The sequence below is a fragment of the Babylonia areolata genome, chromosome 19 (assembly GCF_041734735.1).
Source record: "Babylonia areolata isolate BAREFJ2019XMU chromosome 19, ASM4173473v1, whole genome shotgun sequence".
NCBI lineage: Eukaryota > Metazoa > Mollusca > Gastropoda > Neogastropoda > Buccinidae > Babylonia > Babylonia areolata.
In genome coordinates, this window is record NC_134894.1 from 60,176,842 (window position 1) to 60,201,841 (window position 25,000).

Below are 25,000 nucleotides of genomic sequence, written 5' to 3' on the forward strand. Positions count from 1 at the left end.
ACAGGAGACAGGAGGTACAGACAGGGGGTACAGACAGGAGACAGGAGGTACAGACAGGAGACAGGAGGTACAGACAGGAGGCACAGACAGGGGACAGGAGGCACAGACAGGAGGCACAGACAGGGGGACAGGAGGCACAGGCAGGAGGCACAGACAGGGGGACAGGAGGCACAGACAGGGGGCACAGACAGGGGGCACAGACAGGGGACAGGAGGCACAGACAGGAGGACAGGAGGCACAGACAGGGGACAGGAGGCACAGACAGGAGACAGGAGGCACAGACAGGAGACACAGACAGGGGACACAGACAGGGGACAGGAGGTACAGACAGGGGGTACAGACAGGAGGTACAGACAGGGGGTACAGACAGGAGACAGGGGGTACAGACAGGGGGTACAGACAGGAGACAGGAGGCACAGACAGGGGGTACAGACAGGAGACAGGAGGCACAGACAGGGGGAACAGACAGGAGACAGGAGGCACAGACAGGGGGTACAGACAGGAGACAGGAGGCACAGACATGAGACACAGACAGGGGACAGGAGGCACAGACAGGAGACAGGAGGCACAGACAGGAGACACAGACAGGGGACAGGAGGCACAGACAGGAGACAGGAGGCACAGACAGGGGACAGGAGTCACAGACAGGAGGCACAGACATGGGACAGGAGGCACAGACAGGAGACAGGAGGCACAGACATGAGGCACAGACAGGGGACAGGAGGCACAAACAGGGGACAGGAGGCACGGACAGGAGGCACAGACATGAGGCACAGACAGGGGACAGGAGGCACAGACAGGAGGCAGGAGGCACAGACAGGAGGCACAGACATCAGACAGGAGGCACATGTACAGACAGGAGGTACATACAGGAGGCACAGACAGGGGGAACAGACAGGAGACAGGAGGTACAGACAGGGGGTACAGACAGGAGACAGGAGGTACAGACAGGAGACAGGGGGTACAGACAGGAGACAGGAGGTACAGACAGGAGACAGGAGGCACAGACATGAGGCACAGACAGGGGACAGGAGGCACAGACAGGAGGCACAGACAGGGGACAGGAGGCACAGACAGGAGACAGGAGGCACAGACAGGGGACAGGAGGCACAGACAGGTGACAGGAGGCACAGACATGAGACACCGACAGGGGACAGGAGGCACAGACAGGAGGTACAGACAGGAGGCACAGACAGGAGGCAGGAGGCACAGACAGGAGGCACAGACAGCAGACAGGAGGCACATGTACAGACAGGAGGTACATACAGGAGGCACAGACAGGGGGAACAGACAGGAGACAGGAGGCACAGGTACAGACAGGAGGCACATACAGGAGGCACAGACACCGAGGTCTTACCTGGATTTCCAAGGCTTGGTGGGCAAGGATGAGGTAGAGAAGGGTGACGGTGAGGGATGGTGATCAGCAATTTGAGGAACACTGAGGCGAAGGCTTCCTGCAACATCAACACACACAGTGCACATACATCACTGCAACATCAACACACACAGTGCACATACATCACTGCAACATCAACACACACAGTACACATACACCACCACTGCAACATCAACACACACAGTACACACTGATCACCACTGCAACATCAACACACACAGTACACATACATCACTGCAACATCAACACACACAGTACACATACACCACCACTGCAACATCAACACACACAGTACACACTGATCACCACTGTAACATCAACACACACAGTACACATTGATCACCACTACAACATCAACACACACACAGTACACATACATCACCACTGCAACATCAACACACACAGTACACACTGATCACCACTGCAACATCAACACACACAGTACACACTGATCACCACTGCAACATCAACACACACAGTACACACTGATCACCACTACAACATCAACACACACACAGTACACATACATCACCACTGCAACATCAACACACACAGTACACACTGATCACCACTGCAACATCAACACACACAGTACACACTGATCACCACTGCAACATCAACACACACAGTACACACTGATCACCACTGCAACATCAACACACACAGTACACATACATCACCACTGCAACATCAACACACACAGTACACACTGATCACCACTGCAACATCAACACACACAGTACACACTGATCACCACTGCAACATCAACACACACGGTACACATACATCACCACTGCAACATCAACACACACAGTACACATACACCACCACTGCAACATCAACACACACAGTACACATACATCACCACTGCAACATCAACACACACAGTACACATTGATCACCACTACAACATCAACACACACACAGTACACATACATCACCACTGCAACATCAACACACACAGTACACATACACCACCACTGCAACATCAACACACACAGTACACACTGATCACCACTGCAACATCAACACACACAGTACACATACATCACCACTGCAACATCAACACACACAGTGCACATACATCACTGCAACATCAACATACACAGTACACATACATCACCACTGCAACATCAACACACACAGTACACACTGATCACCACTGCAACATCAACACACACAGTACACATACATCACCACTGCAACATCAACACACACGGTACACACTGATCACCACTGCAACATCAACACACACAGTACACACTGATCACCACTGCAACATCAACACACACAGTACACACTGATCACCACTGCAACATCAACACACACAGTACACACTGATCACCACTGCAACATCAACACACACGGTACACAACGATCACCACTGCAACACTGAGGAACACTGAGGCGAAGGCTTCCTGCAACATCAACACACACAGTACACATACATCACTGCAACATCAACACACATAGTACACATACATCATCACTGCAACATCAACACACATAGTACACATACATCACCACTGCAACATCAACACATACAGTACACACTGATCACCACTGCAACATCAACACACACAGTACACATACATCACCACTGCAACATCAACGCGTACACACTCACTCTACATTGATTACCACTGCAATGTCAACCACCACCACGGCTGTCAAAGTTTCAAGCGAACAAAATTACCTCCTCTGTGCGAACAAAATTACCTTCTCTGTGCCCCCCACCCCCCCCCCCCCCCCACCCCCACCCCCCCAACCTCCTTCTCTCTTTCTCTCCACAGAGAGAGAGAGAGAGAGAGAGAGAGAGAGGCACCAGTTGTCACTAAAAGATTACCAGGAAAGACCGGCTATGTAAATCATGAGAAGTAAAAGCGGATAAACTGCAATTTCTGGATAAATGTACTATGTTTCATGCCTTTTTGGGACTGTTGAATCACGATTTTCAAATCATTGCCCAGATGGAGTTAACACAATACTCCGGGCTCCAAGTTCTCTGTTGCCATTGCGATTTTTTTTTTTTTTTTTTTAACCGGAAGTTGCAAGATATATTCATATGTTTTAACGTCGTCGCAATTCATAACTGTGTCTTGTGGATAATCGTGCATGTGCTCACAGTTCACCGCTTTTATATGTTTGTGGTGCTTAGTTTTAGTGTCCATAATTCTTTTGATGGGTTTCACGAGAAATAAATGGAGTCATTCGAATGAGACTATAAACCGAGGTCCCGTGTGCAGCATGCGCTTGTCGCTCTGAAAAAGAAACCATGGCAACAAAACTTGTCGTCTGGCCAAAAAAAAAATATATATGTGAAACTAAAAGGAATCTGCTCTGATTGGTACACAAATATATATGCATGCACTCAAGGCCTGACAAGCGAGTTGGGTTATGCCGCTGTCAGATATATGCCTAGCAGATGTGGTACAGCGTATATTATGGATTAATCCGAACGCAGTGACGCCTCCTTTTGAAACAAACTGTTGACATTATTCCTGTCCATCCTCTTCGGATGATCCGAGACGCTGATAAGCCGATGTCTTGTGTGCAGTTTGCACTTAGCACTCGAGAAGCGAAGAACCCACGGCAAGAAAAGAGTTGTCCCTGGCAAAATTCCGAAGAAATTTTCACTCTAATTATACGTGTACGCGTGCGCGTGACTGAAGCCAGATTAAATAACACAGGAAACGAATGACGAGTGTCTTAAGGCAGCTGTCAATCGGCTCAACCCAGGTATGCAGCCTGTTGTGCAAATGACCCCGTGTTTGAAAAGTTCTTGAAGTTTGGTCTCCGACCGAGGATAAGCGCATTACATTAAGTAACAACAACAGTAGCAAACAATAACTACAACGATCACAACAATGACAAGAAGAAGAAGACGATGAAGAACATTGATAGAAAGAAATTCAGTTCAGTTACTAAAGGATGCATCTCTGCGTTCGGACAAACCCATACCTGCTACATCACATGTACTAAGCAGATGCCTGACAAAAACAACAACAATACTGATAGAAGAAGGAGGAGGAGGAAGGAGGAGGAGGAAGGAGGAGGAGAAGAAGGAGGAAGGAGGAGGAAGAAGGAGGAGGAAGGAGGAGGAAGGAGGAGGAGGAGAAGAAGGAGAAGAAGAAGTTTGTTGTGGGGTTGTTGTTTTTTTCCCTCATCATCATGCATCGTGCATCAGACTGTAGGTGTGTCCTATTTACCTCTGCAGGTGTTCAAGCCATACATGATGTGCAGGTGATAGGAAACAAGACTGAAATTCTCTCTCTCTCTCTCTCTCTCTCTCTCTCTCTCTCTCTCTCCCTCTCTCTCTCTCTCTCTCTCTCTCTCTCTCTCTTTCTTTCCCCTCGCTCGATCTTTTCCTGTCTACCTGTGCCTGTCTGTCTGTCCGTCTGTCTGTCTGTCTGTCTGTCTGTCTGTCTGTCTGTCTCTCTCTCTCTCTCTCTCTCTCTCTCTCTCTCTCTCTTCCCCCTCGCTCGATCTTTTCCTGTCTACCTGTGTCTGTCCGTCCGTCCGTCCGTCTGTCTGTCTGTCTGTCTGTCTGTCTGTCTGTCTCTCTCTCTCTCTCTCTCTCTCTCTCTCTCTCTCTCTCTTCCCCCTCGCTCGATCTTTTCCTGTCTACCTGTGTCTGTCTGTCTGTCCGTCTGTCTGTCTGTCTGTCTGTCTGTCCGTCTGTCTGTCTGTCTGCCTCTCTCTCTCTCCCTCTCTCTCTCTCTCTCTCTCTCTCTCTCTCTCTCTCTGAAGGGCGTTGTAACGCTGAATGGACATTAATTTAAAACATTGTCATTAAAAACTTTGTCATTGTCATTGTCTCTCTCTTTCTCTCTCTGTCTCCTTGCATCTGTGTTTCTGTCTGTCTGGGTGTGTGTCTCCCTCTGTCTCTGTCTCTCTGTCAGTCTGTCTGTCTCTGCCTCTGTGTGTGTCTCCCTCTCTCTCTCTCTGTCTGTCTGTCTCCCTCTGTTGCTATCTGTCCGTCTGTCTCTGGCTCTATGTGTGTGTCTGTGTGCCTCCCTCTGTCTCTGTCTGTCTGTCTGTGACTCTGTATGTGTGTCTGCCTCTGTGTGTGTGTGTCTCTGTGTGTGTGTGTGTGTGTAAGCGAGAGGCAGGGATTTTAATCAAGTTAGCTAATGCTGTCACAGACCGGCGATTAGTGGGTTCATCTTCCGTTTTCTGTCGCACGGCGCGTGTGTGTTTCGTGCAATTTCCTCTCTGACCTCCGCCCAGCAAGCTCTCATTCCTCGCTATCAGCATCAAGTGGCTGTGATAGTTGTAGCAGTGATGTTGGATCGGCAGAGTGCGATCTGTTAGTAGTCAGTAACCTTCTACATCACTTCGCTGGTGGTGGTGGTGGTGGTGGTGGTGGTGGTGGTTGACGACGGCGTTCATTGCACATAATAATTATGCGACATGATTATCGGGCACAGTGGTGGGGGTTAGTTCGGTGTTGGACTTCTTGTCTCATGTTTTTTTTCCCTCTCTCTCTCTCTCTCTCTCTCTCTCTCTCTCTCTCTCTCTCTCGCTGCGCATTTTTTTTTTTATAAATTACGTGTTGATTCTTATAAATATGATGCTTATTATAATGTTGTTTCTTTTCTCGTTTTTCTATGAATTTGTTAACGTTTACTCATTTTTTGGTGTCTTCTTCATACCTTTTCTTTAGACATTTTTCCCTTTCGAGGGCTGGAGAAAGCAATTGTTTGCTTACTCTAATGCTATCGGAAATAAGATCCATTCATTCATTCATTCATTTATCATTCATTTATTCCTTCTTTCCTTCCTTCCTTCATTCATCCTCTCTTTCTCTCTCACTCACTCACTCTATCTCTCTCATTACCATATTCATATACATTATTGTCATTAATGCAGGTATCATGATTATGTACTTGTAAATGCTACTGTGCAATTGAGTGTATTTGAATTTCATGTATGTTTTTCTATAACCTTTTGTTATCTTGTGAACATTTTGATTTCATTTCTTTTTGCCCTGAGGGCTGGATGTAAAAAAAGCATATGCATGCTTATTCCACTTCCCTCATTAAAAAGATTCGTTCGTTCGTTCGTTCACCAGTGATCAGGGTTCAGGGCCCTGCTTCGACGTGGTCTGTCGTGTCGTAGTTGGGGAAGGCCCATTTCCTCATTCCACCCAGGTGTAAATGGGTACCTGACTGTGCTTGGGGACGTACCGGTCTCGCATTTATTGTCTACAGGAATTCAGAAACATCAGAGTTGATTCAAAAGTACTTGAAGGATTTTTAGATATGCTTTATCATTTTCTCTTATATGCTGCTACGGAGGTCTCGTTGTGAAAAATAAGAGTATGCTAAACAAGATTGTGAATGTGTGCGTGAGACAGGACAGTTTGTGTGATTTGTACAATGTCAGTGTTCGACAGAAAGCGACAAGCATTTCAAACCACAACGGCCATACGCTGGCGAATAATTATCAACTCCTACCTTCAGGCAAACGTTTCTGTGTTCCAAAATTTAAAACAAACAGAACCAAATGCAGTTTTATGCCATTGTCAATCCACCTATTAAAATAACAGTAATTGATGATCAGACGTATGACTGAAAATGAATGCCAGAGTGTATGTGCGTGAAATATGACATCTTAACTCAAAGTAGCCTACTATAAATCGCACACTGCTATCATATGTCTATGCCAACTTTTAGTATACTATTATGTCTATCCTTTAACTGTGATTAATACTGCATGTATGTATTGCTGTGATAGCGTATAATGTATGATTTACTCTAAATTACTTTTCAAGGGTTTCTGTTGTTGTCTACTGATGATTGTAATGATGGTTTGCCCTAGGTTTACATCTTAATATGGTTTATCTATATACATGTTGAATGACAGTGATTTTCTTGTATTGGGTTTTTTTTCTGTTTTACACCACATGTTCTCTTGTTGAGATAATAAAGTATTCTGCATTCTGTAAAACGGTGGGAGGAGAGGATCGGGGGAGGGGGGGGGGTGCCTGCCCTCCTATATAGCGAGGCTCACACACAGTGGCGAGATATAAAGTCACTGCCCCGATGGACAAAGTGTCTGGTGGAGTGATGGCCTAGAGGTAACGCGTCCGCCTAGGAAGCGAGAGAATCTGAGCGCCTTGGTTCGAATCATGGCTCAGCCGCCGATATTTTCTCCCCCCCCCCCCCCTCCACAAGACCCTGAGTGGTGGTCTGGACGCTAGTCATTCGGATGAGACGATAAACCGAGGTCCCGTGTGCAGCATGTAGAAAAATCCACTTCGATAGGAACAACAAATAAAACTGCACTCAGGAAAAAAATACAAAAAAAATGGGTGGCGCTGTAGTGTAGCGACGCGCTCTCCCTGAGGAGAGCAGCCCGAATTTCACACAGAGAAATCTGTTGTGATAAAAAAATATATAGATAAAAAATAAATGGACCACCACCCTTATTTCGACTTGCTATGTTAAAACCTGCAAGTCCACGTTCATGCATATATGATCACAACTATACTACACGTCATGTATCAGGGAGGGGGAGGGAGGGTTGGGCGTGGGGGGGGGGGGGGTATGGCTATAAATAGGTATAACTCAGAAAAACGCCTTCCAAATATTCACTCGCTTCGAAATGTCCTACTGTCTCAAGATACAAAAAACAAGAGAGGCAAGGCCTTCAAGACTCACTTGTGGCAAATCAAGTCCCCTAGCATTAATTGCAGAGTAATTTCCCTTTTTTACTATCTGCACCAAAACGTTTGCAAATAAATAAAACTTCCATGCTTAGCAAAAGAAGTTCCTGTTTGAACAAAAAATGATAATAATGACTGCTCTTGTTGTTGTGTCGAATATCAGATCAAAGTGCCAAGTTTAGAGAATACAAAAAATATAAATATAACAGTAAATGCAGTTTGCATATAATTAGGCTTCATTTTTTAATTTTTTTTGTGCCCATCCCAGAGGTGCAATATTGTTTTAAACAAGATGACTGGAAAGAACTGATTTTTATGCCTAATTTGGTGTCAACTGACAAAGTATTTGCAGAGAAAATATCAATGTTAAAGTTTGCCATGGCCACACACACACACACACACACACACACACACACACACACACACACACACACACACACACACACACACACAACCGAACATCGGGTTAAAACATAGACTCACTTTGTTTACACAAGTGAGTCAAAAATGAGGAATACAACGCAACTATTGCATGTGAAACATTCAGCTTCCAGATGAAATCGTCACCATACCTCTGATTGTAAACGATTTCTTTGAAAGGCGAAAACTACTCTAATTCACGGTAAAGTCAAGATGTGAAGTCTTCTTGTTGACTCACTTGTGTGAACAAAGTGAGTCTATGTTTTAACCCGGTGTTCGGTTGTGTGTGTGTGTGTGTGTGTGTGTCTGTGTGTCTATGTGTCCGTGGTAAACTTTAACATTGACATTTTCTCTGCAACTACTTTGTCAGTTGACACCAAATTAGGCATAAAAATAGGAAAAAAATCAATTTAAAACAATATTGCACCTCTGGGATGGGCACAAAAAAATAAAAAAAATGAACCCTAATTATATGCAAACTGCATACACTGTTATATTTATATTTTTTGTATTCTCTAAACTTGGCACTTTGATCTGATATTCTGACCCAACAACAAGAGCAGTCATTATTATCATTTTTTGTTCAAACAGGAACTTCTTTTGCTAAGCATGGAAGTTTTATTTATTTTGCAAACGTTTTTGGTGCAGATAGTAAAGAAGGGAAATTACTCTGTAATTAATGTTAGGGGACTTAATTTGCTTTAAAATGATATTTCTCATCTTAAACATTACATTTTGAAATTATACTCAATACATAAAAAGCTTGAATTTTTTTTTTTTTTTTTTTTTAAGTGCATCACAAGTGAGTCTTGAAGGCCTTGCCTCTTGTTTTCTATTATGTAAGGATTCAATACCGGTACAAATGCCCACTGACACATCTTGAATGAATGGATAATTTCTCTAATACATGTGTATCCAAATGATTTATTGATTTATTTGCATCAATATACTTCATAATAATATTTTTATGTCATAATGTAGTTTCCAATTTTCCTTTCTTCTGTGTGTGTGTCGGGGGGAGTGGGGGGGGGTGAAAGAAAAGAGCGGAAGAGAGAGGGAGAGAGAGAGCGAGGGGAAGCGATCCAGTGCGCATGCGCATACTGACCACACCCCAAGGTCTGCAGACGACAAAAAGCCAGAGCCATTCCCGCCAATCCTGAACGCGCTTTCCTGCAGCTTCCTGCACACAACAGGTGAGTCTTGTATAGACTGAAAAACGGTGAAGAGAATGGAGCTTATTATGACATTGAAGCATGCAGTATTATTATCGCAGAAGCTCCAAGAGGAACAAAATAATTTTATGACAAATCCAATGAAAAACCTACAGCGTGTAAAATGTGTGGTTGTGTGTGTGTGTGTGTGTGTGTGTGTGTGTGTGTGCTTTAAACAAACTTGAATTTCTTCAGGTACATGAAAGATCAAAGAGATAAAAGTAGAATCGTTTCAGATCCAGATTGACTATCATGTTTTTGTAACAAATTCTATGATGAACATGAGAGTGCTCCCCCCTCCCCCTCTCCCCAAAAATGAAAACGTGTATTTTTGGTTAAGAAAAAAAGACACAATCTCACGTTATTTATGGGAGTTTAATTATGCTATAAAAAAAATTGTAAACATAGTTCGTGAGCCGTTTAAAATGAAAGTATTTAAACTGTGAGAGATTTGCTCTCACTCGTGCATTCGTACTTTTTGGATATGACGACAGAACACAAGCTGTTAGTGTGTAGTTATCATTAATTTTTGTTGAAATGTGGGAACCATAAGCTTTATAACGCCATATGGAGTGCGTGTGTTGGTGACTTTTTATTGCTCTGCTTTGGTTTGTTTTGATGTTGAATTTTCAATGTTCAGAGTTGCATTCCATTTCCACCTACCATTGATTTCTTGGATTCTACAAACCGTTGTCTGATTTTTTTTTTGATTTTTTTTTTTTTTAATAATAATAACAAATATTGGAAAAAGTCCTGCATTGACTGTGGCACACTGTGAGGCGACTGGAATATGGGGACTCATGTCAAATAACCAAATGGAAAAGGTACATACATTTGCAATAAAGCGCTTTCTTGGTGTCCCATTACACTCATCAAACACTATAATGTATGGCGAAACCGGCAGGTACCCATTGCATATTCAATCAATTGTAAAATTTTAATGCATAAAATATTGGCTCAAACTAACAAGACTGCCAGTATCGCGATTGTATAGACAAGTATACGAGATGCTGCTGCTGCAATTAAGAGGAGAATGGCAAACAGAACTGGGTATTCCACATCAAGAAAACACTAACGGAACATGGATTCGGTCTTGTTTGAATGTGCCAATGAGTAGGGCACGAGAGCGGCTTTGTATCGGAAATTAAAGATAGACTTATTGCATATTACAAACAAAACTGGCACGGAGAAATAGAGAGCTATGATAGCTACATATGGTTTTATTCATTTAAATCAATATTTCAAACAGAGAAGTATTTTAAGATTTAAACAAACAGCTGGCATAAAATCTGCTTTGCGAAGCTCAGATTGAGAGCACTTGGACTGAATGCCAACAGAAGATGGTTCGATTCAGACGAAGCAACATCTCCTTGCCCAATGTGTGGCGAAAGCCCAGAAGATGAAAATCATTTTATATTCAACTGCAAAAGATACGATGAATTGCGAAAACAAATGTACCCTTTTCAATACAGCTCCAACGCAGGGAAAAAATTTGTTCGGCATACTGATGACAGAAAATGAAGATATGATACTTTCACTTGCAAAATATGTATCCGAGGCAATAAATATACGGGGGGAACGTCCATCATCGGGCCAAATACTCATTAATCAATTAAAAATTAGTATGGGTTCTATCAGGAAAAAAGCATAGATAAAAAGGAAGGGCTACATTTGGATGGTCAATCTCGACATTGTAATTATTTGATGTGTTCGTATTGATATGATGGGTTTTGATGTTCAGGCATAAATAATTATTTCAGGATCTGTCTGTACTTTAGTATGTGTTTGTATTGATATGACGTGTGTCCAAGTTACATGCGTAAATATTTATTATATGATTTATCTGTACTTTGTTTTCTGTGCACTGTCCAAACCTTGGAGACGAACGACTGGAAAAAAAAGGCACATTACCCCCCCTGTCACATGTACTTCAAGCTAATGACAAAGTGCCAAAATCCAGCAAATCTCTTTTAGTTTATGTTGTTTCAGTTCTGTTGTTTTTTTGTTTTTTGTTGTTGTTTTTGTTTTTTTGTTTTTTTTTTGTTGTTGTTGTTGTTTTTGTTTGTTTTTGTTGTTGTTGTTGTTGTTGTTTTTTCTTTGTTTTTTTCTTTCTGTTCCATTTTATCTAATTTGCACCATTTTGTTCTGATTAGTACCTACTATGTCACTAGAGCTTTTCAGCTAATGACATTAAACATTTCTGTGTTCAGTGTTCGGTGTTCTCTCTCTCTCTCTTTCTATCTATCTCTGTTTCAGCCCCTGTAATCCCACAAACGTATTTTTCTGTCCAGATCTGGGGCGGAAACTCAACATGGCCAAACCGGAACTACTTATCTGGCTTGGTATGAAGAGAGAGACGGACAGACAGATAGACAGACACTAAGACACACACAGAGACAGACAGACAGATAGACAGACACTAAGACACACAGAGAGACGGACAGACAGATAGACAGACACTAAGACACACAGAGAGACGGACAGACAGATAGACAGACACTAAGACACACAGAGAGACGGACAGACAGATAGACAGACACTAAGACACACAGAGAGACGGACAGACAGATAGACAGACACTAAGACACACACAGAGACAGACAGACACAGACAAAGACAGAGAGGGGAGAAAGAGAGAGGGGGGGGGGAGGAGAGAAAGAGAAATTATAGTTCGATGTCAAGATATGCAATACCGTGCTTTTTTTTTTTTCATCCAGTCCCTGCCCTATAATTTATAGGGTCTATTGTACATAGTAATCAACACAAACCATGAGCATGCAATTTTGCCCCCACCATTCCCTCCACCCACACGCTCATACACACACGCGCGCACGCACGCACGCACACACACACACAGAGACATACGCACACACATACACACACACGCGCGCGCGCATCGTTTTTACCAAACTTCACCGAAAGCTCTTGTGGACGTATTTTCAACAATTTCAAGATGTTATTTGTTATTGCAGAAGGTTTGCTGCGCAGTTCAGTAGGCCAGTTGTTGTAGTTGTTATAGTCGTTTGATGTTAGCCTTCCCTTCCATTTTTTTCCCAGGGTTGTTTCTCACTACACCGCCACCTCCTGCCCCCTCCACACACACACACACACACACACACACACACACACTCACACACACACAACTTCTTCCCCCATTCCCCCAACCCCGGCCCCCCCCCCCCCACACACACACACACCCCTCCCCCACCCCCTCACCCCACACACACAGCCTCCCTCTCCCCCTCCCTATTTTTTTTCGTCTAACATCACTTAAAAACGGAAAAAAAGACGATAAACTGAAGACTACTACTACTACTACTACTACTACTACACACGCGCGCGCGCACGCACGCACGCACGCACGCACACACACACACACACACACACACACACACACACACACGACATACTAACGATAATTCCACTCAGTACAGCAGGAGTCACTGTCGCCATCACCACGGCACGTGCAGCAGCCGGCACTGACAAGGGGATCTGCGTCAACATAGTCGAGTCCAGCGTCCGATGCTACGTCGACCTTGACCTCCCGATGACGTGGATGGATGGCGTGGCTCAAGACGTCAACGTGGTCATGCGGGCAGTGACTTTGACCGCTGTCGATCCCTTGGTGCAGTGCGGGTCAGTTGTTGGATTTGTATTTTGTTTTGTTTTTATCTATTTTCCTTCTTATTCTTCTTTGTTCGTGGGCTGCAACTCTCACGTTCACTCGTATGTACACGAGTGGACCGTTTTTTACCCCACCATGTAGGCAGCCATACTCCGTTTTTTTGGGAGGGGTGCATGCTGGGTATGTTCTTGTTTCCATAACCCACCGAACTCTGACATGGATTACAGGATCTTTAACGTGCGTATTTGATCTTCTGCTTGCGTATACACACGAATGGGGTTCAGGCACTAGCAGATCTGCACATATGTTGATCTGGGAGATTGGAAAAAATCTCCACCCTTTACCCACCAGGCGCCGTTTCCAAGATTCGAACCCGGGACCCTCAGACCTTCAGATTGAAAGTCCAACGTTTTAACCATTCGGCTATTGCGCCCGTCTTATCTATTTTTTCAATTTCCTTCTTAAAAAGTTAACTATCCCATGGCCTTTCAAATTAAATTCGCAAACACTTTATCCCTCCACATGGAAATTAACGTGTGCAATGACATCACAGGCTGGTTGTAAACACCAACATGAAATCAACACGCACACTTTAAAAGACATCAAAACAAGTCAAATAAGAACTCACAGTAGTTGACGATAGACCAAAACAAACAACACACACACACACACACACACACACACACACATTGAAAAGCAAAACTCTAAAGATAACAAGTGGCTTCATTTTTATCAAATCTATTCTTACCACACTAGGCTTTGATCACATACGGCTGAACCAGCGTACACTTAATGTCAACAGACTGAAGTTTGCACTCTTAAAGAAACTTGAGTGTCGGTACATAAATTTCTGGAGAAAGCAGAAAAACGAAAATGAATAGTTAATATTCTACAATAATGTTTCTAAAGAATACAGACTTGAACCATATTTGATCTATTCATACAAAAAACAAAACAAAAATGAACATAGAACCGTCATGTGCAGACTTTGTATAAGCGCACATGATCTCCAAATAGAAAGAGGCAGATACACAGGCATAGAAAAACATGCAAGAAAATGCAAAACATGTGGTGTATTAGAAGATGAATATCATTTTCTAAACAAATGTATTAGATATGAATACTTACAAGTTTTCTTAAGAGATATAAAGTCTGAATTCACAAAATTTGATGATAATGATACAGTGAGTCAGTGGTGTAAGTATACGACCCTGTACAACCCTGACTTGCAAAATTCGTATATGAATGTTTCAAAGAACACGTCATGTTTTGATTAGAACACCTTACATTTAGTTTAGTTGTGTGGATTTTTTTTTTTTCTTTTTCTTTTTTGTTGGGTGGGTGGTTGTTTTGTTTGTTTGTTTTTTGTTTTGTTTTTTTGTTTTGTTTTTTATCTTTTAACCATTCACACGGTTTTCATGACAAATAAATATGAATCTGATTCTGCGCGAGGTAAGACAGTAAGGTGTTGTACGACACTATAAACAGCGTTGGTGACAGTGAATCCGTGTCCGCTGTGTTTTTTTAGGCTCGGGCTTTGGAAGTCCAGTCAAACTTGATTAATCCCCAAAGAGAACTTCACATGTGGTTGTGGTGCTGCGGTTCCAGGTCCTCTCCTTCTGTAGTTTAATCAAACCTACTGCAACCCAAGTCAGTTATATACCCATTCACGCCTGGGTGGAGTGAGGAAAAAGGAAAAGGAGAGAAAAGTGTCTTCCCCAAGGACACAGCACCATGACGAAACGGGGCCTCGAACCCTGAACCCTGGTGAACAACTGGGTCACAAGTCCAACGCCTGGCCCATTCTGCTATGGCGTCTCCACTTAATTCCTTATCACAAGGACTGACACAGACGTCTCCACTTAATTCCTTATTACAAGGACTGGCACAGACATCTCCACGTAATTCCTTATCACAAGGACTGACACAGACGTCTCCACTTAATTCCTTATCACAAGGATTGACACAAACGTCTCCACTTAATTCCTTATTACAAGGACTGACATAGACGTCTCCACGTAATTCCTTATTACAAGGACTGACATAGACGTCTCCACTTAATTCCTTATCACAAGGACTGACATAGACGTCTCCACTTAATTCCTTATTACAAGGACTGACATAGACATTTCCACTTAATTCCTTATCACAAGGACTGACACAGATGTCTCCACCTAATTCCTTATTACAAGGACTGACATAGACGTCTCCACTTAATTCCTTATCACAAGGACTGACATAGACATTTCCACTTAATTCCTTATCACAAGGACTGACACAGACGTCTCCACGTAATTCCTTATTACAAGGACTGACACAGACGTCTCCACCTAATTCCTTATCACAAGGACTGACATAGACGTCTCCACTTAATTCCTTATTACAAGGACTGACACATATGTCTCCACCTAATTCCTTATTACAAGGACTGACACAGACGTCTCCACGTAATTCCTTATTACAAGGACTGACATAGACGTCTCCACTTAATTCCTTATCACAAGGACTGACATAGACGTCTCCACGTAATTCCTTATTACAAGGACTGACACAGACGTCTCCACTTAATTCCTTATCACAAGGACTGACATAGACGTCTCCACGTAATTCCTTATTACAAGGACTGACATAGACGTCTCCACGTAATTCCTTATTACAAGGACTGACATAGACGTCTCCACGTAATTCCTTATTACAAGGACTGACATAGACGTCTCCACTTAATTCCTTATTACAAGGACTGACATAGACGTCTCCACTTCATTCCTTATTACAAGGACTGACATAGACGTGGGGGTTGGGGAGGACATCGGTCCTTTTTCGCTGTTTCCAGTGTTCTTAAACCTGCTTGTAATTCTAACAATGATACTGGACATATATATATCTATATCTATATATATATATATATATATATATATATATATATATATAGCGCGTTTCTCCAGAAATACTGCTCAAAGCGCTTTACATTTCATTCCTCACTCCCCGCCTCCCCCATCAATAACCCACTCCACCCGCACCTCCCCCACGCCGCCCCCCAGGCCCCTCCACCCCCCACCCACAGACACACCCACACAAGGAAGCACGTGCCAGAAAACACTAACGCAACTGAACATTGGAAACCACCCACCCACCCATGACGCCCTCCAGAAAACGCATCCCTGCAACACGCACTCAGGCACACGAACGCACGGACACTCACCAGCACCCCGCCACACACACACACACACACACACACACACACACACACACGGCAAACAGCCTCACCACAACAAAGCATGCACCCCAAAACAGATCACACCAAGATGAAAAAGAAAAAAAAAGAAGAAAAAAAAACATCCTGCAGTTACTGCTGTTTGAAAAAGATGTGTTTTCAGAGCAGACTTAACAGATTTCAGCGAGACAGAATGACGCAAATTTTCTGGTAGTTTGTTCCACAATGACGGAGCCTGGAAAGAAAAATATCTTGGACCCTGTTGCTTCTTCTTCTTCTTTTTCTTCTTCTTTTTTTTTTTAACAATAGGGAGTTTTAAAAGCCTTGTAGATGTCTAAAGCAGAACGAAGGTGACAAGTTGGAATGTACACTTCAAGGAGGTCAGAGAGGTAGTGAAGACCAGAGCTTGAGAGGGCAGAAAACGTCAGAGCAGAAAGCTTGTATTCAATTCTTCTGGTAGCCAGTGAAGAGAGCGGAAGAGAGAAGTAACATGTTCAACTTTGGAGGATCTGAAAATAAGTCGAGCAGCATTGTTCTGAACTCTTTGAAGTTGATCCAGTGAAGTTTTGGGAATGCCGGTAAGAACAGAATTGCAGTGATCAATCCTAGACAAAAACAAACGCAAGGACTGACGTTTTGGTTGCTTCCATAGACAGGTAATGGCGAATAGAACTAATTCTTCGCAACTCAAGGTAAGCTGATTTGCAAACGTTGCTGGAATGACAGACTTTGGTCGAAATAATAATGGTATTTATATAGCGCTGGATCTTGTGCAGAGACAAATCAAAGCGCTTTCGCACCAGTCATTCACACGCATGCATAACTCTAATACTGCAGAAACTAAAGACAAGGAAGGGCAGGCAAGGGAGGCTATTTTGGGAAGAGGTGGGGTTTTAAGGCCAGACTTGAAAGAGCTGAGTGTGGAGACTTGACGAAGCGAAAAAGGAAGTTCATTCCAATCGCAAGGTCCAGAAACAGAGAAAGAACGGCGGCCAATAGTCGAGAAGGACACAGAGGCTCCGCAGTTATCGGGAGACAGGAATGACTGTTGTTAACCGGAAGAGAATGAGGGAGAGACGGGCGGTTCATAAAATTTAATTTCTTGGGGCAAGCAAGCAACTTGACTGAGCAGACGTAGAGGGGGGTGGGGTGGGGGTGGGGGGGGGGATTAGTCTTTTTTCGCTGTTTTCAGTGTGTTTAAACCTGCTTGTAATTTTACACTGGACTGGGTGAAATGACAGGATGAATAATTGGGCTTTTCCGACGTTGTTTTAAATGTCCTTGAAGCATTATTGTTGGATATTCTTCCACTGTTTTTTGTTTGTTTGTTTGTTGTTGTTGTTGTTTGTTTGTTTGTTTTTTTTGGGGGGTTAAGACTGGACTGACAGTCTGTTCAGCACTGCCAAAACCTGTGGTGGCCGTTTTGCACTCGGACTGGCTTGATTTGATTTGATTTAATTTGATTTACTGCCTTCTATGCCACGGCAGGATTAAGCGTGTGGGGGGCGGGGGTTGGGATGGGGGACAGGGGGGTGTTATGATTATGTATGCATGTGTGTGGGTGCATGCGTGTGTGCATGAGTGTGTTTGTGTGTATGAGTGTGTGTGGGGGGGGGGGGGCAGTGTGTATGTGTGTGCGTGTGTCTGAGTGTGAATATGAGTGTGTGTGTGTGTGTGTGTGTGTGTGTGTGTGTGTGTGAAAAAGAATGGAAAGAACACTTGGGAGGGAAAAAAAAGTGGACAATTATTATTACCGAACTGTTTTTGTTTGCGTCCCTTCTTATGCAGCCTTGTGTGAGCTTTTGTGGAAATAAAAACAAACAAACAAACGAACAAAACAGGGAGCCAGACAAGTACAAAGAGGCGATGGCGTGTGTGATTGACGTGTTGGAGAAATGCTCTCATCCCGCGGACACTATTCAACGACTGCCCGACAAAAGTCGCATGCTGCAAGGCATGGACCTCATCTGCAGCAAGTATTATTGTACGTTCAGCGTGTGTGTGTGTGTGTGTGTGTGTGTGTGTGTGTGTGTGTACGAAGTGAGGGGAGGGGAGGGCCAATATTCGCATTTCTTCCCATGTGTTTTTTCCATCCAGTTTCGTTTTTTGGACGGAAAAATCGTCAAATTGTTTAACTCTTTCATCGCCATATCAGTTTAGAGTGCAAAATTCCCTTGTGCTACAAACACAGAAAATATGGTCTCTGCTAATAGCTGGGGATTCCCCCTGCGATGTGTAGAAAATATGGCCTGTCCTGTCCTGCCACCGAATATTAAGAGCAGTAGGTTCATGGATACAGGACCCATGATCTGGTCACCCTTCAGTGACATGCGTCCTCTACCTAGCTGCTGCATAAATGCCAGCTTGGCAGTGAAAGGGTTAAATAACATTGTGATATATATACTCTACATTTCTTTCCCTGTCAAGAGACGTAAAGAAGGCCAGTCAAAGAGTGGAGGGGGGGGGAAATGTAGAGTATGTATTACAATGTTATTAACCAGTTTACAAGTGGATTTTTTTTGTGTTTTTTTCGTCTTATAAACGGAAAAGTACAGGGGAAGAAATGTGGATATTGCCAGGGCAAGGGGCTGGGGTGACTGAGGCAGCACTTCCTCTCATCAGTTTCAGTTTCAGTAGCTCAAGGAGGCGTCACTGCGTTCGGACAAATCCATATACGGCAACACCACATCTGCCAAGCAGATGCCTGACCAGCAGCGTAACCCAACGCGCTTAGTCAGGCCTTGAGAGAGAGAAAAAAAGGGTGAATGAATAATAGATAAATACATAAATAAAAAGAAATAACTACTACCACTACTAATAATATGTATAAGGCGCAAAAACTTGATGAAGTCAACTATAAGTGTACATAAATAAATAAATAAATAAATCCTCTCATCAGCGATGTCTTGGTGGGACACTTCCAGCCTTACCTGTTTCAGGCACTTCCGCTCCTTTCAGTCTTTGAGGATGGAGGGTGGGTGGTGGGAAGATTCGTTAATCTCAAAGGAACTTAATTTAATATACAGATTTTCGACTACCGCAGTTGTTTTCTCTGTGTGTGTGTGGTGATGGGGTGTGTGTGTGTGTGTGGTGATGGGGTGTGTGTGCGTGTGTGTGTGTGTGTGTGGCGATGGGGTGTGTGTGCGTGGGCGTTTATGTGTGCTCCAATAAATTATTGTTTCGCTGCTCAAAAGTACCTGAAATGAATGTAAAGATTTTCGGCTACCGCAATTTGTGTGTGTGAGTGTCTGTGTGTGTTCGTGTGTGTGTGTGTGTGGTGATGGGGTGTGTGTGCGTGTGCGTTTATGTGTGCTCCAATAAATTATTGTTTCGCTGCTCAAAAGTACCTGAAATGAATGTAAAGATTTTCGGCTACCGCAATTTGTGTGTGTGTGTGTGTGTGTTCGTGTGTGTGTGTGTGTGTGGTGATGGGGTGTGTGTGCGTGTGCGTTTATGTGTGCGCCAATAAATTATTGTTTCGCTGCTCAAAAGTACCTGAAATGAATGTAAAGATTTTCGGCTACCGCATTTTGTGTGTGTGAGTGTGTGTGTGTGTGCTCCAATAAATTATTGTTTCGCTGCTCAAAAGTACCTGAAATGAATGTAAAGATTTTCGGCTACCGCAATTTGTGTGTGTCTGTGTGTTCGTGTGTGTGTGTGTGTGTTCGTGTGTGTGTGTGTGTGTGTGCTCCCATTGTTTCGCTGCCTGTCGGTAGTGGAGACCAATCAAACCTCCCTCTGTTCAAACCCCAGCTTAAAAAAAAAATCTGGGAAATGTTTTTGTGATTTTTTTTTTTTCTCCGCTGAATTTGAGCGGTTTTCTGCTCATAGGAGCGTGTGTGTATGGCTGAATGTGGACCCTAATTAATTATCAGGTGTGGCCGCGTGTGACTGAACGGGCGACTGACAGCGCACTGGGTCTGACTATACTTTGAGAAAAGCGCCACACAAATGCAATTCATTAAGGTAAGATAAGAATAACTTTATTATCTCCAACTGGAGAAATTTGGTCAGGTGCATTATCACAACATAGACAAGTAAACAACATGGGGACCATAACTAAAAATCAGCAACAGCTTTTACGAATATTACGAAGATACAAATGTAAAAGATATCACATACACCGTTTCATACATACATCCACACACTGCAGGTAATAACTAGTATTCTTAAAGTAAAAACAGAAAGAATTAAGAAACATTATTTGAATATAATTATAAACATAGCATACTATACTGCACATTGATTATAATAGACAGATAAGATAAGAATAAAGATAAATTGCGGAAAACCGCAACCAGATAATCAGCACACACACCCACCCCCCCCCCCCCCCCCACACACACACACACACACACGCGGATTACGCGGAAACAAACAGACCACATCCACATCCTCCCTCCCACCCCCACCACCCCTCCACTACTCTGTGTGCCTGGCAGAGTGAACGTCTTTGCATTGCTGTGAACATTGTGATGATTATTATTATTATCATTATTATTGTTATTCTTTGTTTGTCTGTTTGTTTAGTAGTATGTTCATGCAGTTTGATGATTGTTAGTTATTGCTGACATTTTATACACCCTGACCAAACATGGCTCGGCAATAGTCCACAATTTCCCCCCTTCAACGAATGAACAGTGTTTGCGACAACAAGCCGTGGACGTTCGTTCACTCCGTCAGTCATACAGAGGAGTAGTGAGGGAGAAATGTGGATATTGCCCTGAGCTCTAAGCGCTCTGCAAGCACGAAGTCATTTGCACAACAGGCTGCCTACCTGGGCACAACGGGTTGGCAGCTAGCTTCCTTCAGGCGCTCCTGATTAATTGTAATTCCCGTCGTTTCGTCACTCTTGTGGCACGAACACACACACACACACACACACACACACACACACATTGCATTGGTTGCCAGTATCCACATTTCATTTTTCGCCCTCGAGACGGAATGAGTAATGTTCACAACAATGCAAAGACGTTCACTCTGCCAGGCACACAGAGTAGTGGAGGGGTGGTGGGGGCGGGAGGGAGGATGTGGATGTGGTCTGTTTCTGTTTCAGTGTCAGTTTCAAATGTAGGCGCTCGCACAAATCCATATACGTTAACACCGCATCTGCTAAGCAGAGGCATGACAGCAGCGTAAACCAACGCGCTGAGGTCAGGCCTTGAGTGCAGAATTTTGCCAGAGGAAAACAGCTTTGTTGCCATGGGTTCTTTTTTTTTCAGTGCGCCAAATGCGTGGGATACATTGGGCCTCGGTTTATCGTCTCGTCCGAATGACTTTTCCAGTCAAACTTGGGATAAGAGGGTTAGACCGGGATTCGAACCCAGACCCTCACGGACACAGTATCGGCACTGAGATAAGCGTCTGAACCATTCTACCACCTTCCCCCTATAATTATTGGAGCGGATTTAGTCGGTTCACACAGGCTGATATGGTGCTAGACTGTGGTGAAGTAATCAGTACACACTCTGTGATTTGTAACTGTCGGCGTTATAATTTTGATAGTTTTGAGCAGTTAAGAAGCAATCAGAGAAAGAGAGAGAAGGTGGGGGGCGGGGGGGGGGGATGGTAGAAGAAAGAAAAAGGGGGTAGGTAGATAAACGGGAGAGGGAATGTTTCATAGCCACGTCATAGACACCTCACCCCCACCCCCACCCCCACCCCCACGCCCCCACACACACACCTCCTTTATTTTCCGTGATTCTTCACAATCAGTAATTCCTGCTGGTGTGTGTTGTGTGTGGCTGTGTGTGTGTGTGGTGTGTGAATGTGTGTGTCTAAGTGTGTGTGTGTGTGTGTGTGTGTGTGTGCGGCGAGTTTTATTCCTTTAATGTCTTTTCACTTTGAGTCATATTAGACGTATCGTGTGTGTGTGTGTGTGTGTGTGTGTGTGTGTGTGAGCGGCGAGTTTTATTCCTTTAATGTCTTTTCACTTTGAGTCAGATTAGACGTATCGTGTCTGTGTGTGTGTGTGTGTGTGTGTGTGTGTGTGTGTGTGTGTGTGTGAGCGGCGAGTTTTATTCCTTTAATGTCTTTTCACTTTGAGTCATATTAGACGTATCGTGTGTATGTGTGTGTCAGTGTGTGTGCGTGTGGGGGTGGGGATGGTGGTAAAAGCGGGATATGCAGAGAAAAGATTGATTATAACAATAGAATAAACAATTTGTAAATAGTTGTGTACAAGCAATTAGCAACATAAACAACAACACAAATGAAATTAAAATGATGGTAGGTCGCATCATAAAAAACACTCTTGTTGGATTGTTTAACTCACTCAGTACGGCCAGTCCTCTCTTCTCCTCTACACAGACACCTCGGATGTCCAGTGGGTGTCTGAATGACCCAACCTTTAGCTTCCGTCGTCAGAATTGTGATATTCTTTGTCAACATTCACGTCTTCAGTATAAGGGCCTTCCGCTTGCAATATTTTGATGATGGTAATTGGGGTGAAACGCTGTTAACGTCGTCTCTTTCGCCGTTCGTATGGAAAGAGTTAACAGGGATTCAGCATTCATGTCTGTCTGTCTGTGTGTGTCTGTCTGTCTGTCAGTCAGAGTGTGTGTAGGACAGACAGAAAGAGACATGTTAAAACCTTTCTTCCTAAGCTGCCGACAGTGTGTGTGTGTGTGTGTGTGTGCGTGCACGCGCGCACGTGCGTGTGTGTGTGTGTTGGGGGGGGCGGGGCGGAGAACAGATAGAAAGGAATACATCGTCATCATCATCTCAACTTCGTCATGAACCCACCTTTTCCCTCAGCAGTAAGTTCAATTGTGGCAGGTCCACTTCCTTTGCGTTAGCTGTGCTTGACTATGTGTGTATACATATGTATGTGTACATAACTACATGCATGTATATGAATGTGTATTGTGTGTGCGTGAGTTTATGTAAGTTTGTGCCTGCCTGTGTGTGCGTATGTGTTAGGGTAGCTGTTAGATACACATGTATTGTTAAAATGTATGTATGTAGTGTGTGTGCGTGTGTGTATGTGTGTGTGTGTGTGTGTGTGTGTGTGTGTGTGGTCACATTTTGGTGTGTGTATGTAACATAGATGTAATGTTTTATGTTAACGAAGCGTTTTTGTAAAGCACCTAGAGCAGATTTCTGGATAGTGTGCTATATAAGTATCCATTATTATTATTATTATTATGAACATCCTCAACTTTAGCATTGATACCATGCTACTTTTGTGGGTTTTGTAAATTGGTGCTTTGATAATGGTGTGCTTTAATGATAATTCACATCTTTCTGCTCTATCTCTCGAGCTTGCTTTTGCTTGTATCAATATAGCGATAGATATATAAAACGAATAATCATTGTTTAACACCCTCTCCGTTCTCTCATCCCAAGCTGCCGACACACAATGTATGAAGGACCAAGACCGGGGGATTCTGGACTGTGGTTTGGAGATCACCAGGGATCTCCTTGTGCACTTAGAGCCCAGTGTCCTCACCAACACCCCCATCGTTTGCTTGTGAGTGGGGGTATAGATATCATACTTGATATTTGTTCTTTGTTTGTTGTTTGTTTGTTTGCTTGCTGGTGGGACCATGTTACAAAATCCAGTGGCCTTGCCGGAACAGTTCTCCAAGGAACTGTCTCACTCACTCACTCACACACACACACACACACACACACACACACACGCATATATATATATATATATATATATATATATATATATATATATATATATATATATAATTTTTAGCTATTCATTAAACAAAACTAAGCTGGCGGAACCATGTAACAAGCTCAACTGGCACCACTAAAACATTCCTCCAGGGAACTGTATCCTACGGTTGGGTTTTTTTTTTGTGTGTGTGTGTTTTGGGGTGTGTTTTTTTAAATCAAATAAAACTATGCTGATATTACCGTGTAACAAGATCTAGTCGCCTTGCTAAAATAAACCTTCTGTGAACTATATCCTGTACATGTATATTTTTAGCTCTGTATCAAACAAAACTATGCTGGTATGATCACGTAGAAGATTCACTTGGCCTTTGCTAAAACATTCCTCTAAGGAATTGTATCCTATGTATTTTTTTTTCTTTTCCAGATAATCATCAAACAAAACTATGCCTTGCTAAAAACACTCCTCCAAGAAAGTGTTGAGGGAGAGAGAGGCGGGGGGCGGGGGGGGGGGGGGGGGGGGTGTAGAAAAACGATGGAATGACGACATTTTTATTTGTAGAATGGACAGAAAAACCATTTGTAGAGACCCATAAGCTTTGACACACAGTCAACAGACCTGGACGAGTCTGGTGGACAGTTCTTTTCTGAGGCTTCCCAGTGACTCTTTGCAGAGTGAAGGTAGAAGAAGAAGAAGAAGAACAACAACAACAACAACAACAACAACAACAGCAGCAGCAGCAGCAGCAGCAGCAAAAAGAACAGCAGCAGCAGCAGCAAAAAGAACAACAACAATGAAGCAGTTATTATTACTTATTTTATTATGCTGACG

General features: G+C 43.4%; 1 protein-coding gene across 1 annotated transcript in view; it reads left to right on the forward strand.

The window, feature by feature from the left end:
* Window positions 1–9,609: 9,609 nt before the first annotated feature.
* Window positions 9,610–25,000, forward strand: part of LOC143294223 (uncharacterized) — an 18,192-nt gene continuing 2,801 nt past the window's right edge. The window contains exons 1-5 of the mRNA XM_076605654.1: window positions 9,610–9,679; window positions 11,989–12,039; window positions 13,132–13,333; window positions 18,378–18,520; window positions 23,887–24,010. Of these exons, the coding sequence (XP_076461769.1) occupies window positions 12,009–12,039; window positions 13,132–13,333; window positions 18,378–18,520; window positions 23,887–24,010 (500 nt within the window). The 5' untranslated portion in view covers window positions 9,610–9,679; window positions 11,989–12,008. The remainder of the gene's footprint in view (window positions 9,680–11,988; window positions 12,040–13,131; window positions 13,334–18,377; window positions 18,521–23,886; window positions 24,011–25,000) is intronic.